The sequence below is a fragment of the Microtus ochrogaster genome, linkage group LG10 (genome assembly GCF_000317375.1).
Source record: "Microtus ochrogaster isolate Prairie Vole_2 linkage group LG10, MicOch1.0, whole genome shotgun sequence".
NCBI classification, from domain to species: Eukaryota; Metazoa; Chordata; class Mammalia; order Rodentia; family Cricetidae; genus Microtus; species Microtus ochrogaster.
The window spans coordinates 10,659,233-10,676,099 of NC_022035.1; the positions used below are offsets into that span (position 1 = coordinate 10,659,233).

General features: G+C 41.0%; 1 protein-coding gene across 2 annotated transcripts in view; it reads left to right on the forward strand.

Annotated features, from left to right (window-relative positions):
• Positions 1 to 16,867, forward strand: part of Mdfic (MyoD family inhibitor domain containing) — an 85,783-nt gene that overhangs the window by 17,367 nt on the left and 51,549 nt on the right. For both annotated transcript variants that reach the window (XM_005363743.3, XM_026787559.1), the window contains exon 3: positions 2,430 to 2,552. In XM_005363743.3, the coding sequence (XP_005363800.1) occupies positions 2,430 to 2,552 (123 nt within the window). The remainder of the gene's footprint in view (positions 1 to 2,429; positions 2,553 to 16,867) is intronic.

A 16,867-nucleotide genomic window follows, 5' to 3' on the forward strand; every position in this document is an offset into this window, starting at 1 on the left:
AGACACTATGAACATTCACTCTTGGGACAGAGGAAGGCTTGGCAATCTCTCTTGAGCCTCATCCCTTGTGGAATGTGCCAATTCCTTGTGAGGTTGAGGCTTTGGTTCTTGACATGGCTGGCTCAGGTCCCCGCAATACACATTTACTCAGGACTTCATTCGTTTCCTGCAGACTAGCTATACTTTTCTCTCTGGTTTGCACATTCACAAACTCAGTAGTGAACTCATCACCTAGGCTGTGAACTGTGTGAAGGCTGGGTAATGTGTTATCTGTCAAGGTACAAGCATCTCCCAGTGAAATGAATAAACATTTGGGTACACCACATATATTCTATGTACGTAATGACTAAGTTGTTTTTCTCATTCTTCCAAATTTTTACCATCAGGTCCAGATTACAAATTTGGTCATTACCAACTATGCAAGCCCTTATTCAGTTTCTCACATCTGCTACCTTTTTTATTATAGCATCCAGTTCAACTCTTTTTCTTTTTTGTTTTGTTTTGTTTATTTGTTTTTGTTTTTTTGAGACAGGGTTTCTCTGTGTAACAGTTCTGGCTGTCCTGGAACTAGCTCTTGTAGACCAGGCTGGCCTCGAACTCACAGAGATCCACCTGCCTCTGCCTCCTGATTGCTGGGATTAGAGGTATGCGCCACCACCGCCTGGCTCATCCAGTTAAACTCTCATCAGTGTCTATTTGAACTTTGCTAAGTCTCCATTTCAGAGGCTGTATTAGTTCCTTTTCTGTTGTTATGATAAAACACCCCAACAAAGATATCTTAGAGAGAAAAGGTGTATTTTGGAGAATACATATGGCATGGCAGAAACGGGAAGCTGCCTAGTTACATTTTGTCTGCACTCGAGGGGAATGGTAGGTGGGGCATGCTGTGGAGCCTCAAGTTACCCATTTCATCCATCGAGGCTCAACCTCAGAACCTTTTCAAGTAGTTCCATCTGCTCCCATCTTCACACACGTGACCCTATGAGGGCAGTAAACATTCAAATGCAACAGTCTCGGTCTCTGTCTTCCCTTTTTGCTCTCCTTCTCTTCTTCTTCGTTCTCTTCTTATCCCCCTCCTCAGATATTAAGTGAATACTTAACGGGCATAGGAAGAGTGGATCACCCCAAGGATGGCTCCTTATCTCTCAAATAGAATGATTCACTGGGGACTAGGAATCTGCTTTTTCAGAATTGCTCTCCAGCCAATGAGGATTGAGAAACACAAATGTACCTGCTTACTACTTCCTTTAATATGTAGCTTTGCTTAGGCATTTCACAAAGCTTCAATATTTACTTTGATTGGCTCTGGTTTTTTATTTAAGTCTAGATTTCCCATGTTGGCATTCAAATATCCACATTATGACTTCATGAGAGCTTTAGAGTGTTGCCTCCTGTCCACCTGAAAGCACTTCACAGCCTGGATCTGGGACCTTTGTCCAAGTGTCTGCGTTTGGAGTTTTCCCATGCTCTTCTTCCTCCTTTCTCCTATGTGACTTTTGAAGTTCTAATCTTTTAGCAACCATCCAATGTGCTCCTTTCTCTAAAGTGTCTTTCTTGATCTTTGAATCCTGATGAGGTTTTTTTTTCCCCTTTCTTTTGAGCCCCTTTGGTGCTCTGGACCTTTCCTAGCATGCACCCTACCTCGTGTTATAGGTTGTGTGCTGTTTGACTTATGCCCCCAACAAGACATTCCATTTCCTACACACCAACCTCTCATCCTTAATACTTCCATCTCTGAGAATGCATCGTGGACTCTTTGACTTTTCCTCCAGTTTCTACAGAGAACTCTGAACTGGTTTCCTGTATCCTGACTGCCCAGTCACTTCTCATTCAGCTGTGGTCTGGCTTTTATCTCCATCAATCATCTCCGTCAAGTCCCTTCTCCTTTGATGCTTTTTCTGTCTCATCCCCTATCTGGATGGTCTCATTCACCCTCATCCTTGAGGTAACCTTTCTACATTTCTCTATGATGACAGACCACTTGCCATGCTAAAATTTATTTACCACCACCTTGATAGATTTCATTTTATTGTGAGCCTCTTTCTTTAATGATGAAAAGATAGTAAGTATTCAACAAATGTTATTGAGGCAATAACATATGCAACAGTCAATAATGATATAATTCTATTTCCTTAAGCTATGACCTACTTGGAAGCAGTAGGAAACATGTAAGCCATATTTGGTGGTGCATACCTGTGATTCCAGCAGTTGGGAGGTAGTGATAGGACCATCAGAAGTTCAAGGTCCTCATCAACTACATCATGAGTTCCAGGCCTTTGTTCTATGAGATACCGTTTCAAACGTACAAACAAAACCTAAAAACTAAAAGCAAAAAAATATATGAACACACACACACACACACACACACACACACACACACACACACATAGCATTCATCAAATGACAATAAATGTTTAATTTTTTTTCAGAGAAATGCAATGAAGACAATAGTGAGAAAGACATGAGTCAAGCTAGCAGTAATCATTCCAAATATGGACTGATGCAGGACCAGTCCATCTGGGGAAATCCTGCAGATGGGGAACTCATCAGAAGTAAGTATTTTTTAAGAGAAAATTTGAGTGATTGAGGGGTATGACCGTGATATACTTTCGGTTACCTTCCCAAGTAATTTTGCTACACGACTATAAATCTGAAAGTGTTTTTGTTGGTGCTAAAATATCAGAGCTAAAACTAGGATGTAAATACTCCATAAACTCCCATACTTTCTTTAGAATAGAACAACTGACCTGTAAATGTTAAACTCTGCTGTTAGATTTAGTCAAAGTTAGCTCTTTCGTCAATGTGGACTCAGTCAAAATCAGGTATCTTTAAGTAACATGTTGGACTGTGACACTAAGAAAACAAACTGAGATCTATCTAAAGGACAAGTACTTGTGGTCTCTATTCATTTGACAAGTGTTGCCAAATCTGTTTTGTATGGCTATTTGTATCTTTTTGATGCCCTCCCCAGGTTCTTTAATAGAGCATTTATAAAGCATCTGTGTATTTATTTACTCTGAGACTGTCTTGAAATCCTGGGTTCTTCTGGGTGGTGCTGAGAATGTGACCTTTACGTGAGGTGAGGTTTTGCTTTAGATCTTCTGGAACTTATGCTCAGTCCCTGAGTCCCCCTAGATTGTTCAGACTGAACTTGCCATGAAAAGGATTTAGCAAACGAGTGAGCGTAAGGGGACACAGCTGAAAAAGCATAGCAGGAAATCTTTGGAATTCTTGTTCATGGTTCATTACATCTCGTTATTAGTATGATAGAGTGGACAGAGAACACATTTCTCAGATTCAGGTGCTGTACTATCTAATTTAAATTCAATACACCTAGACAATTCATAATATAGACTTTTTCTTTTAAAATTTTTTCTTCAAAATTTTTGACTTTCATTTCTTCCCCAGAATGCTCAGTGCCCAGCCCTCACAGAATATTAAAAAAAGATCAACTTGGCAGAAAATTAACAATAATAGGTAAAAATCTTGTTGAAGGACATTTATAGGTTTCTTTTTTGTTGTTTTTTGGTTTTTTTTAAAAAAGCTCTTAAAATGAGTTTTTGTTCATTTATCTTTATAGTTGAGATACTTTTATCCTGGGGAAGGGAATAGGAAGGAAGGAAATGACAGTCAGAAACTAATGGCAAACAGGATTTATATAGCCATTTCCAAAAATTCAAACAGTCACTATTTCAAGTAAATAGTTATCCTTCAACATCTATTGACCATTTTTTATTGAAATACCAACTTTTTAAACATGAAACAGAAAGTCTGGTGAGATGCTGGCATATTTTGCCTGAGATTTCCTAGCAACTAGACTTTGTACTAAGGTACATAGGAGAGAATTCAAACTCGACTTATTAAGGACGTGTGCAGCCCCCCCACATTTTTCCTCTTTGTGTAGAAACAGAATTGTAAGTGTTCCATTTAATTGCTTGATTTCTCTAATCTTCTTTCCCAGAGCCCACACAGGAAAAGGTAAATAAGATCACTAAAGACAAAACCCGGAATACAGTGTTGCATAAGGATTTGGAGAATTGGATTAAGGTGTCAAAGTTGTTTGCAACTTGGTAGAGCTCATTTTAGACACAGAATTCATGCTGTTAAAAAAAAGGCAGGATTTAAAGTGAAGTACTCTTTCCATTGTCTTTACTGGTGAAGTCGACATACTGCAGGAAATAGTTTCCTTACGGAGATAATGATGTGGTGTGTGCCACGGGACACCGGAGCTTCTGGGAACAAATGTTTAGGTTGCTAATAATGTTCACACAGAGAATGTAGAGATGCGGAGATCTGTCATCTCCTATGAGAGTGCTGCTGGGGCCTTTGGCGGATAAATAGGTATATGTGAAAATAACGGCTGTAGCCTGCGATGCCACTGGAAACCCAAGCTGGTAAGCATTTCCAAATACTTGGGGGTAAGCATCTGACCCTGGATGAGGAGTAAACATTTCCCACACCTCTTACTTCTGCTATTCTCCCAGTCACACTTTTTCTAGACGAAGGCTGTCTGGTTGGATGTATAATAAGCATTTATAGTGGAATAACGTATAGCATTTTAAACACGACTCCATTTAAACACGACAGCATCGAGAAGTTCGCTTCGGTGGCAGTATCTGCTGGTCCATGCTGATTTCGAACTCCATGTAGCTGTCTGTCTGCCTTCCCTTCTTGGCCTTCCACGGTAGAGTCCTCAGCCATTTCTGCCTGCTTCAAAGTCTGCTTCCCACATTAGGTGAGGAGGGTGTTTTCTTCTTGCTTTTCTGTTCAGCACATTTTGGCGGCTCAGCAAGTCTTTTTGTAATAACAATAGGCCTTGGAAAGGGAGACTGTGGCTCAGAACTCCGAGGGGCTGGAAGGGAGCAGCTGCGGTGAGTCAGCTCTGGCTGGGTTCCCTTCCAGGAGTCCTGTGTGGCTCTCTGAGCACCACAGAACAGGAAAGCTGGCTCCCACAGAACTGGTGTGAGACGTCCCACGGTGTTAGGGTGGCTGGTTGGAGAGGTCATCAGAAAAAAAAAAAAAAAAAAGTGGGCGGCTGGGGTGTGGGAACGGTTTCAAACCACAACCCACTCGTTTTTCCAATCTTCCATGGGCTATCTCAGCTGCAGAAGTCAAAAGTGCAGAGAGTGGCTGTTGCATCTGAGTTCCCTTTATCTGTTCTTTGAGGGTGGTTCCCGAGGGCTGATGGCTCACGCGTTGTCTCCATTGCCCGGGATGCCGGCCGCCTTCCTTATTGGCTATTTAAGGCCTAATTTATAATGGACTGTTATCTGGAAATGTGAACAGGGCTGTTTTTACTTCTCTTTGCAGAGAATGAAACTTAGCCCGGGAAAGTCGAGGGAGTGGCTGCTTTGGAAGTTGCATTCTAATTAGAGGGTGTATTCTCGGGCTTCATAAATGACATCCCAGCTGAGAACTGTTTCTAGATTATTCCATGAACTTTAACCTTGACCTCTGTGGACCGCCGCCTGCTTGTGGCTCACACAGAGTTGGTTCCTGTGTCACGTGGAGTTTGAGCTTTTCTGTTTTCTTTGGTGCTTCTAGAAGATACAGGGTAGGTGGCAGGTGTGGTCTTGTGATTTGAAGGCTTGCAAGTCAAATCTGTTGCCCCTGAGTTGCTAACTTATTAGAGAAAATCCTTTCTGGAAGTAATAAATAAAAGAGAAGAAATCCATACGGAATGAAGCATTGTGAATAAATAGGCCACCCGGAGTCTAGTCTAGTGAGGGAATGTGCCTTGTGAATCTCTTTCTTATGAAATTCAAATAAAAAAAAAAAAAGACAGTTGTAGCCACTTAAGCTTGTTAAAAAATCCTTAAATTAGCGAAGAATTAAAAACATAATTGTGGTTTTCTGAGGATATTTTATAATTGGAAAGTTTCTAGTTTATATTTTTTTTTAAAAAAGGAGATCCTTTACAGTGCTTAAAAAAGCATTTATATTCTGAGAAAATATTTTGGTTTTTAATTCAATTTCTGGGACTTATTTTGAATTTCAGACTTTATGAAAACTTTTCTTTTTCTGAGAGCATGAGCTGAGAATCCAAGTTCCTCCCCCATCCCCCCAGAAGAGTGTGTTTGGTGTGGAGTGTAATTAGAAACTATACCTTTTCATAGTGCTTTTCTTTTCTAATAATCACCATTTTTTCTGACTTCATGAAATATACATTTCAGTGAAGTGACATGCCAGTTAATATTAATTTTTCTCTTCCAATCCATAACACGCACAAATCCATAACAGGTATTGAGCAACATTGTATGTTTTAATGATACTAAAAAAGGAATGCTCTTGAGATGATTTCTAAGGTAGGAAGGCGTGTGGATGTGTGTATACATGTAGATACCCGTGTGTGCATGTGTATATTTGTGCATATATGTGTGTATGAACTTATATGTGAATACATGGATATACATGTGTTCCTTTACTGACAGGCAGACAGTGTGTGCAAGTAATGTTTTGATTCAATTTGGGTCAAATTCTACTATCCTAGTAATTTCCTGTAAAGAGCTTACATTTTTCTTTGTTCCTCTGTACAAAGTGCCTGAGGTCTCTATTGCAGATTTTTCTAGGTCCTTCTGCGCGTCCCTATTGCTTAACTTTATCCGTGGACACTGCTCTGTACACACAGGCCTCTAATTCTAAATGTCACTACTTACTTAACTCCAGAAATTTTCCTCAGCTTCTCTTCTGAAATAAATTTCCCATTAAACTGTTTGGTTCGGCTAATTCTCTCCTTGGTGATTTTGCAGAATTCCCAGGATCTGAAGCAAAGTTAGAATGCTCTACTTAAATGGTAATCCCCGTTCTCTTTAACCCATTTGTTCATTTTGAAGAGTTTTTAGCTCTCATAATAGTAAGCACTTAATTGGCAGGAGAATGCAAGCCGCTCTCTTAATTCACACTCCCCTGCCCTGTGGAGCTCCTCATCTTTCCACTCACCTCCTACTTCAAGCCTTCCTCTTGGCATCAACCCGAATCTCCTCTCTATATCAACAGGCTGCGCTGTGAGGAACTCTTATTATTTCTTTTCTGAGCCTCCGCCAGCTTCGCGCTGATCACCCTTAATGAACACCGTTCCATCACTCGAGGGGATTCTGCCCCTGTGTAAAACACCGACCGAAAGGCAGGTACTCGGGCGCACTGTCAAATACTCAGAGCACTCGTATTTCCATGGTAAAGAGGGAGCATGAAGAGGTTTTGATTTAAGTGTTTTCCACAGTCTCTTGCTTGAATGCACATTTCAGCAGCTATTATTTGGCTTTCTTTAGAGTTCGGTTTACACGAAACTAAAAATTATCCCCCATTAACATAGCACCTAAGCAAGGACTGGTGGATGTAGCTTTTTTTTTTTTTTTTTTTCGAGACAGGGTTTCTCTGTGGCTTTGGAGCCTGTCCTGGAACTAGCTCTGTAGACCAGGCTAGGCTGGTCTCGAACTCACAGAGATCCGCCTGCCTCTGCCTCCCGAGTGCTGGGATTAAAGGTGTGCGCCACCACCGCCCGGCTCTGGATGTAGCTTTTTAAAAAGGTCTGTTGATACTCATGGGAAACCCGCCCTTTCCTTAAAGGAAACAGAGGAGGGATGGATTGGGGATGTGGGAACAGAGAGGGGATGGGGGATGAACTTGAAGGAGAGGAGGGAGGGGACACTGTGGCTGGGATGTAAATTAATTGAATTTATTAAACAAGTAAACAAATAAATAAATCATGCTTCTTAGTATCTTCAGACATTGCCTAACACTTTACACTCCTTCATGTCTTTGAGAAGTACTAGTGTTAAGTCCTTCTGACTTTTGAGTTGCTCCCCGTCCCTTCCCCCTCTATTCAGCTCTCAGCAGGCAAATTCTTTGTTATCCACTCTGCTGACTAAGTGTTTACACCCATCAGCACAGCTGCTTTTCTTATTGTCCTGGAGCAAAACATTTAATCATCATCTTCTGCAAAATCAAGGGAAAGGTTAGGTTTCCGGGTGGGGTGTGTGATTGCCATTCATTTGTTGATGTTCTACTGTGGTTACCCCTTCTGTTAACAGTGGTCGTCTGTCTAGTTTGCTACTTTAGAGCCAAGCTGAGGTTTCCTGACACAATTCACTTTCCCAGTAGACTGTTCCATTCTCAGCCTGGGTTCTTCCCCTGAGCTGGAGGGAAATATTTCCAATCTTTTTTTTTGTTGAACTGCTTAATCCTACATATGGGGAGGCCAGTAGAAATGAGCTGGAGGGACAGGGTCCTGATTGTGTGGCTGACAGTGGTGCTGAGTCAGTTATGTCACATCTGTCAACTCGAGTTTCTCCTTTTCCCGATGGAACTGCTGATACCGGGAACCTCATTGTGTTATTTTGAGGATGACTTCAGAGGAGATGTGTTCCATTGCAGCGTTAATACCTAGGTAAATGAGGAACTGATGGTGTGAGTTTATCAGTGTGAGTTAGTATTAGCCTTGAGCTGAGCTATGAATTTTTAGATATTTTTCCTGTTCATTATGATTCTATTGAACTAAATGCTTAGAAGCACCAAGGTACAGAGACAAAGTTTTCTGAGACCTGTGGTATCCATGGCTACAGTTGGTGGCATTCAGTTGCTTATGAATTTTAATGTGTTATATAACAGCAAGCTGGTTATAAGCCATTACACAAAGCATCAAAAAGATTGTGCTGCCCTTACGTGATGTGGAATGTCCTCTGTATGCTGCGAATATGTATTGCCTTTATTGGTTGATGAGTAAAGCTACTTTGGCCTATGGCAGGGCAGAATATATCTAGGCAAGAAATCCAGGCAGAGAGACAAGGAGAAAAAAGGCAGGATCAGGGAGACGCCAGGAGTCTTTGTGGAAGCAAGATGTGAGGTAGCAAGTCATGGAACTAGTAGTAAGATACAGACTATTGAAAATGGTTTAATTTAGTTGTAAGAGCTAGTTAATAATAAGTCTAAGCTAACAGGTCAAACAGTTTGTAATTAACATTAAGCCTCTGAGTGATTCTTTAGAGATGGCTGTGGAAATTGGCGGGTGGGAGAGAAATCCCTGTACTGGGACCAGGAGGGACAGAAAAAAGTCTCTAGGTACACTTATGGAAATACATGTTTGTACATATGCCTCTTTATCTTTCCCTAAACCATGTTTTTTTTTTTCTTTTTTTCTAGATCAGTGGTTCTTAACCCTTGAGTCACAACCTTTTGGGGACTCAAGCCTTTTATAGGAATTGCATATTAGATATCCTGCATATCAGATATTTGCATTATGGTTCATAACAGTGTCAAAATTGCAATTATGAAGTCGCAACAAAATAATTTTATGGTTGGGGGTCACCACAACATGAAGAACTGTATTAAAGGGTCACAGAATTTGGGAGGTTGAGAATCACTATTTTAGAAAATTCTAGTCTAAGAACTCAAGGTTGTTTCTATGAAGACTGTCTGGCTATACTTTAAAGTTCCTTGTGTTATGGAAAATACAACAAATGTTGTCATTGCTCTTATACTGATACATTTGGTCAAATTTATTTATATATGTTCCTTATCATGTAGTAGGGCATTTGGCTATTATATATTTTAGAGGGTGTGCATGCAGAGAGTTTATTTGACTTGCAGTTTGAGGTTATAGTAGAATGTTGTGGGGAACTCACATCTATAGTCAGGAGCAGAGGTGAGTTAATGTCTGTGTCCAGTTCTTCAATCACTTTCTGAACTCTTGCACAATACCTGGCCTAGAGAATGATGCCGCCCATAGTGGGTAGGTCCTACCGTCTCACTTAAAGCAACCATCACACCCCCAATCCAGACTCGTTCACAGGCCAACATATCATAGACAATCTTTCATTGACACTACCTTCTTAGGTGATTCTAGACTGTGTCAAGGTATCAATCAAAACTGACCGTCACAGAGGTTCTTGTTATCAGGATGAAAAGAATGTTCGAAGATTCCTATAACTAGTATCCAGTGTTCTCTTTGGATGTTACTTACTGTGGGTCAAATTTGCCACCAATCATGGGAGAGGGTGAAGTGTGGAAGTATGGCAACAAACTAGAAACCTTTTGGTTAAATCCAGTTGTGTGGTCATGTTTTTTTTTTTTTTTTTTTTTTTACCAATAACCCAACATACATTTTATTTAGAAATATAAAATTCTTGATTTTCCTTAAAAATTAAAATTCTACTAACTGCTCTAGTTTGGCAGATTCAACACACTTTTGTCAGCCAGATGTTTTCAAGTCCTTACTGATATTTCAAAAGTCTTTTGATCCTCCCTGACCTGACATGAGGTTGAACTGGAGTTTAGGTGAGGGATAAGGATTCACCAAGGGCACTAGATTTAGTTCCTTCTCATTTGTAAACTTTCCTAGCCTCTAAGAACAACTGAGGCCTGGGAATTATCATAGAGATCATTTCAAAAATGTTAACCTCTGAAGAAATAAATAACATTTAATTATCAAGACTGCAGATGCTGTGGTCTAGATAATTTTAGTTCTCTAACCTCAAACTTCCTGGATCTGAACATTCTGAGAATTTGTACAAAAAATTATTTACTTTTTTTATGTGCGGGGTAGACTGTGTTTTGTATTATTAGACTTCCATGACTAGGGATTAAAATAAAGCTTAGAAAACCGGGCACATGATGAATTATGACTGAGTATTTAGTTTCCTACTGGATTATATTGGGGATTAAGTCATGATCAATGTAGGTAGGGTTTCTGCATGTGAAATTTGTGATCTTATGGGAGAGGCAGACATTTCTCCTGAGATGATTGCTTGCATCAGCAGTGCCCCAGGGGAAAAGGGCAGGGCTACGGTATGTTCACGCGGGACAAATCCAAGTCGTCACATGGGAGAGGGCATCAGAGAGAGCTTTCCGGAAAAAGTCGTGTGTGTGATTCTACCACAAAGCTTCAAGGATCTCTCTTTTTCTCATTCTCTCTCCCGCCCCCTTGCCGTGTGTGTGTGTGTGTGTGTGTGTGTGTGTGCATGTGTGTTACAAGCCCAAAGCACAGCACATCTTTGGACCTAGAAATAAGAGAGGGAATGGTTGAATGGAGTTGAGGTTTTGCACAAAGTAGGATATAAAGTTTTGATTTAGAGAGAGAGATGAGAGGAGAAGAATTTAAGTGAAGGCTGACGATGGAGTTGTGACCTGATCAGGTTTATGCTTTTTTTTTTAATATGGATTTATTTTTGAATGATTGTTTTTTAATACTTTGGAAAATAAGTGGAAATGAGAAGGACTAAAGTCAATAGCGGACTTAACGATAAGACTGTTGTGCTAATCAAGACAAGAAAGAAAGGTGTTTGGTCTAGATTATGTGTGCTAAGATTGCAGGAAGGAAGAAGGAGGAAGTGGATTTCTCTGAATCTCCCCTCCCATCTCCCAGTAGGGTTTCACATTAGGCAAGATTGGCTTGGAACTCACTATGTAACCCAGGCTAGCTTCAAGCTCACAGCAACCCTCTTGCCTCAGTTTCTCGAGTACTGAGATTACAGATGCAAACCACTTGACATCCACTGGATGCATGATTGTGTGAGGTGCAATCAGCCAGATGGATGAAACGAGGGCCAGGAATGACGCCAAGGGTTTAGATTTGATCAAAAGTCAGCTGTTATACAACGACAATGGGACAGAACATTTAAGAGGCAGACATTCCTCCTGAGATGATTTCTTGCATTAGCAGTGCCCCAGGGAAAGGTCCCATTTCTTTCAACTACTCCTCAGGAGTCAGGAACAAATCAGTGTTTCATAGTTCTCCACTAAAAGCCAACATCTTCTATCAACAGAGGGTTTACAAAACGAGGGGCTGTGAGCTGTGGGTGTAGGGGAAAGAAGGCATGAAGAGGCTTACAGCTGAAAGAGCAAAGAGTCATATTCCGGAAATGTTTCTCCTCCTTAAGAATCAGGAGAGAACCAGCTGTTGTAGGAAATGTGGGAGGGTAAGGATGGATATCATGGAAAATATGGATTTAAGGTGTTTAGTTGGAACCATCTTAGGCGAGATCAGAGCCGGGATGTGGTCATGAGTATAAACAACAGAAATGGTTCATGTCAAACATAAGAGGGATACCTTCAATAAAAGCTTTGGAGGCTTTTTGCAAGATTGCCATGCTACCTAGCAAGGAAGCAGAGATACGGGTGTTCCTGTCAACACACCCAGAAAAGGGCAAAGCTGGGGCTTTAGCTGCCTGTAAATTCCATCTGGGTTCTGTGTTGAAGCTTCCTGAAGTAGTGCATTGTATTGTGCAGATTGATCTGGTGTTTGTTGCTTTGTGCTTGCATCTGTCTGTGTGTAGATAGTAGCTTGAAATCCCCAAATTACAGCCTCAGAAACTGTTGGAAATGATACACATCATTTCAAGCTACTGGTCTTCATTATCATAAGACTCTAAGGAGATATATATATATATATATATATATATATATATATATTAGTAAATACATAATTGGAATGGAAATATATGAGTATATATATCATGATGAGTATTATCTTCATGATAGAGATATTAATAAATATAATATTTACCTGTATCTGTATCTATAACATTACATATATATTTCGTTGCTACATGATATATGGTCACCCATTTAGAGTCGTTTCCCCCGAGAGTAATGTGAAATTGAGTGGAAACATGGTTGAAGAGGGTATCCTCTGAATATTCTGTGTGCTCTCGTCTGCATTTCTGATCAGCTCCTTAAGTTTATTATAGTACATCAAACACAACACAATAATATTTTTAAAAGAAGTTTTTCCCACATAGCAAAAATATTAGAGTAAGGACCAGCTTCCCGAGACATCAGAGAACCCACGGAAGCCTGCATAGAGCAGTGTAAAGTCAGCAAGTAGACTAGGAAATTTAAATTCTTTCAGGGTCTGAAAAAGGCAGGAACCCTCACACAATTCGGGGGATGACGGGGTGTAGTGGTGGGCTGACTCTTATTAAAAGACAACTGCTAATTCAAGAAAATAGAGGCAGAGCACTAAACCCAGTGCTGGGCCATTTTAAGAACTGGGCTTTCTGCCTCTATCCACAGAGGTCACAGGTCAGTAAAGCTGGGTGCAGATGGAGCGGTTGCCATGAAGGAGCGCAGCTCTAGTGTTGCTAAGCATAAAACACAGCTGCATCCCAACTTTATAACTCGTTGAGTTCTTGCAATTCAGGGAGAAGGAGTTTTTCTGGGCTTAGGCAAATCTGTCCTTCTCTTAGTCGTAACACCGAGTAGCGGCTCCGGCTGAGGGAGCAGGAACTTGAACTATCTCTGCACAGCCATGCTGCTCCACCAGCAGCAGCTGCAGCCTAGAGGAGGGTGAGACTCGCAGCTCAGTCCGTGGCCCGGAACAGATGGTGAGGTTGTACGGAATGAGAGAGGTTGTGGAAGCCTCTTTTCATCCCTTTCAGAAGCTCTGCTCGCCTCTCGACACAGCAGAGGAAAGAATCAATGCTGTTCTTGTCCCGTTTCTTTCAACTAGTCCTCAGGAGTCAGGAGCAAATCATTGCTTCCCAGTTCTCCACTAAAAGCCGAAGTCTTCCCAAGTTTCTTGGGTTCAGCAGCATGATGCACAAAACCACGGGGGGAACCGCCTTTAAAGCACTGGAGAGGCGCTATTAGAGGGCGAAAATTACATTAAGTGAAACAGAGACAGGAGCGGATACAGAAATGTGTTCCGCTTTGGAGCATTATTTAATTAAATACATTTGCCATGGCTCTTGAGAACTTGTGAGAACTTGGCCTGGAAAATTTAAGAAGTGGAGATTCTCACCGTCTCAAATTGTCATGAATAATTGATTCATGCCAGGGTAACCAGCAAGTAGCCATCCAGCTCCTCTCTGGATGCTGCCTGCCATTTCTCATCCCCGGTTCCACTTAGGGTTGGCCCACCATTGCAGGTTGCTTCTCTCATCAATCCTCTGACCCTACAAAGCTGCTGCTATGGTCATGGACATTGACAAGAGCAATAACACATACAGCTTCTTAAAAGATTCTGTATACAAAAATTCATTATTGGCACCAAAGTTAAGTCAATTGTCCGAGATATTCAAGTTTTCAGTCCCTGAGCTAAGTGAAAGCGGCTATTGTCTGTTCTATCTCTTCTAAAGATTTATAATTTTTACTTACATTCATACGACTGACATTTTAAGTAACTTGGTTAATTTTAAATGTTTTAAATTTCAAGACTTATGACCCAATGAAATAAAAAATATATATAATTGTTAAAAATATCATTTTTAAAGGTGAATTGTATAATATTGACTTTTCTCTAAATTCTGAATTTGTTTAAAATTATTAAAAACTGGTTGGATAAAATTTTATTGCTTGAATGACTTATAAATGTGATATTGACTGTGTATCTAGGTCCTGGACAGTTAATGTGAGAGATTTCCAGGTAACAGTAGAAGCCAGAAGACTGGAGCTTAGCAAGTCAGCGTGTGCTTGACCATGACTCTTTCTTTACCCATCATGCCAACTGCTGGCTGAACCTGTAGGTTACATATGAACTCTTGACTAGCATCTCAACTTCGGCGCCGTGACTCCCCAGGATTTGGCCATCCCGGGGCTTCTTTCACTGTCACTGAAATCACACAGTCATTTCTGTGAGGCTTTTACTTCCCTTCTGCAATCTTACAAATGTGGACATAGCTTGGTATTTCCTAGCACCAAAATCTGTGCCAACTAACATTGGGAAATCAGAAATCCACTCTCTTGTTTCTTCCAGAACATGGCCGTAAAAGTAAATATGCCTCATCTGTTGTGTGTTCCTGTCCCTCATTGTTCCTCTTTTCTTCTGCGATTTTCCCTGATTTGTTCCCACGCCCACATGGAACTTGGGATATCTCATATCTCATGATGCCCATAAATTCCACAGCCCTGTGCCACAACTGCTAGACTCCCACAGACACCACAGTAGCCAGCCATCCTTCTGTCTTCCCAGTAGACTTCCAGGTCTGTGATGACAGTGGGAAATATTCTATCATGGAATAATTGGTTCTTGTCAAAATATGTTCTCGATTTCAATTGATACACACCTGCTTCTCAGTTCCCAGTTCCACCTTTGCTCTAGTCCAGTCCCTTTCCTTTGTGACATTTACTGCCCTTTTTTTATATAACTTTCTTTTTTTCATTATATACCAACCAAGTTCCCACTCCTTCCCCTCCTCCCATTCCCTCCACTTATCCTCACCCCCCCATCCACCCCTCAGAGAGGGTAAGGCACATTGCTTTGGGGAAGGTCCAAGGCCCTCCCTACTATATTTAGGCTGAGCAAAGTATCCATTCAAAGAGAATCAGTTCCCATAAGCCAGTACAAGCAGTAGGGATAAATCCAGGTGCCACTGCCAGTGGTCCCACAGTCTGCCCCAGCCATGTAACCGTCAAGCACATTCAGAGAGACTAGTTTGGTCCTATGCTTGTTCCTTCCCAGTCCGGCTGGTGTTAGTGATTTCTTATTAGCTCAGGTAGACTGTTTCAGTGTGTCCCCATCATGGTCTTGACCTCTTTGCTCATGTTTTCACTCCTCTCACTCTTCAACCGGACTTGGGGAGCTCAGTCCAGTGCTCCGCTGTGGGTCTCTGCCTCTGTTTCCATCAGTCTATGGTGACATATAAAATATTCATCAGTCGGACTATAGGGCAGGGCCAGTTTGGGCACCCTCCCCTCTATTGCTTAGGGTCTTAGTTGGGGTCACCCTTGTGGATTCCTGGGAATTTCTCTAAAGCCAGGTTTCTTGCTAGTCCCATAATTACTCCCTCAATCAATATATCTCTTTCCTTCCTCTCATCTCTGCCCTTCCTCCATCTTGACTATTCTGTTCCCTCAAGTTCTCTTTGCCCCTCTCCTTCTCCCCTCATTTTCGCCTTCTACCCTTTCTTCTCCCCTCACCCTTATGTTCCCATTTTATTAGGCGATCTTGTCTAGAAGAGAAAGTGGGAAGTAGTCTTCAATGCATGGACAGAGGCGACCACTTCCTAAATATAAACCCAGTAGCACAGACACTGAGAGCCACAATAAATAAACGGGACCTCCTGAAACTGAGAAGCTTCTGTAAAGCAAAGGACACAGTCAATAAGACAAAATGCAGGCTACTGAATGACAAAAGATCTTCACCAACCCCATATCAGACAAAGGACTGGCCTCCAAAATTTATAAAGAACTCAGGAAATTAGATATCATAATTCCAAATAAAAATTAAAAATGGGGTACAGAACTAAACAGAATTCTTCTCAACAGAAGAATCTCAAATGGCTGAAAGACACTTAAGCAAATGTTCAACATCCTTAGCCATCAGGGAAAATGCAAATCAAAACAACTCTGAAATACTATCTTACACCAGTCAGAATGACAAAGATCAAAAACACCAATGATAGCTTATGCTGGAGAGGATATGAAGTAAGGGGAACACTCACCCATTGTTGGTGGAAATGCAAACTTGTACAACTACTTTGGAAATCAGTATGGTGATTTCTCAGAGGATTGGAAATCAGCCTACCTCAGGATCCAGTAATACCACTCTTGGGCTTATACCCAAAAGATGCTCAGTCATACTACAAAGACATTTGTTCAACCAAGTTCAAAGCAGCATTATTTGTAAAAGCCAGATCTTGGGAGCAACCTAGATGCTCCTCAACCGAAGAATGGATAAAGAAAATGTGGCGCATTTACACATTAAAGTACGACTCAGTGGGAAAAAACAATGACATCTTGAATTTTGCTTGCACATGAATGGAATTAAAAAACACCATCATGAGTGATGTAACCCAGATCCAGAAAGATGAATATGGTATATATTCACTCATAAATGGATACTAGCTATAAACAAAGGATTTTGAGCCTATAGTTCATGATCCTAGAGAAACTAAGTAACAAAGTGAACCCTAAGAGAAGCATGTATAGATCC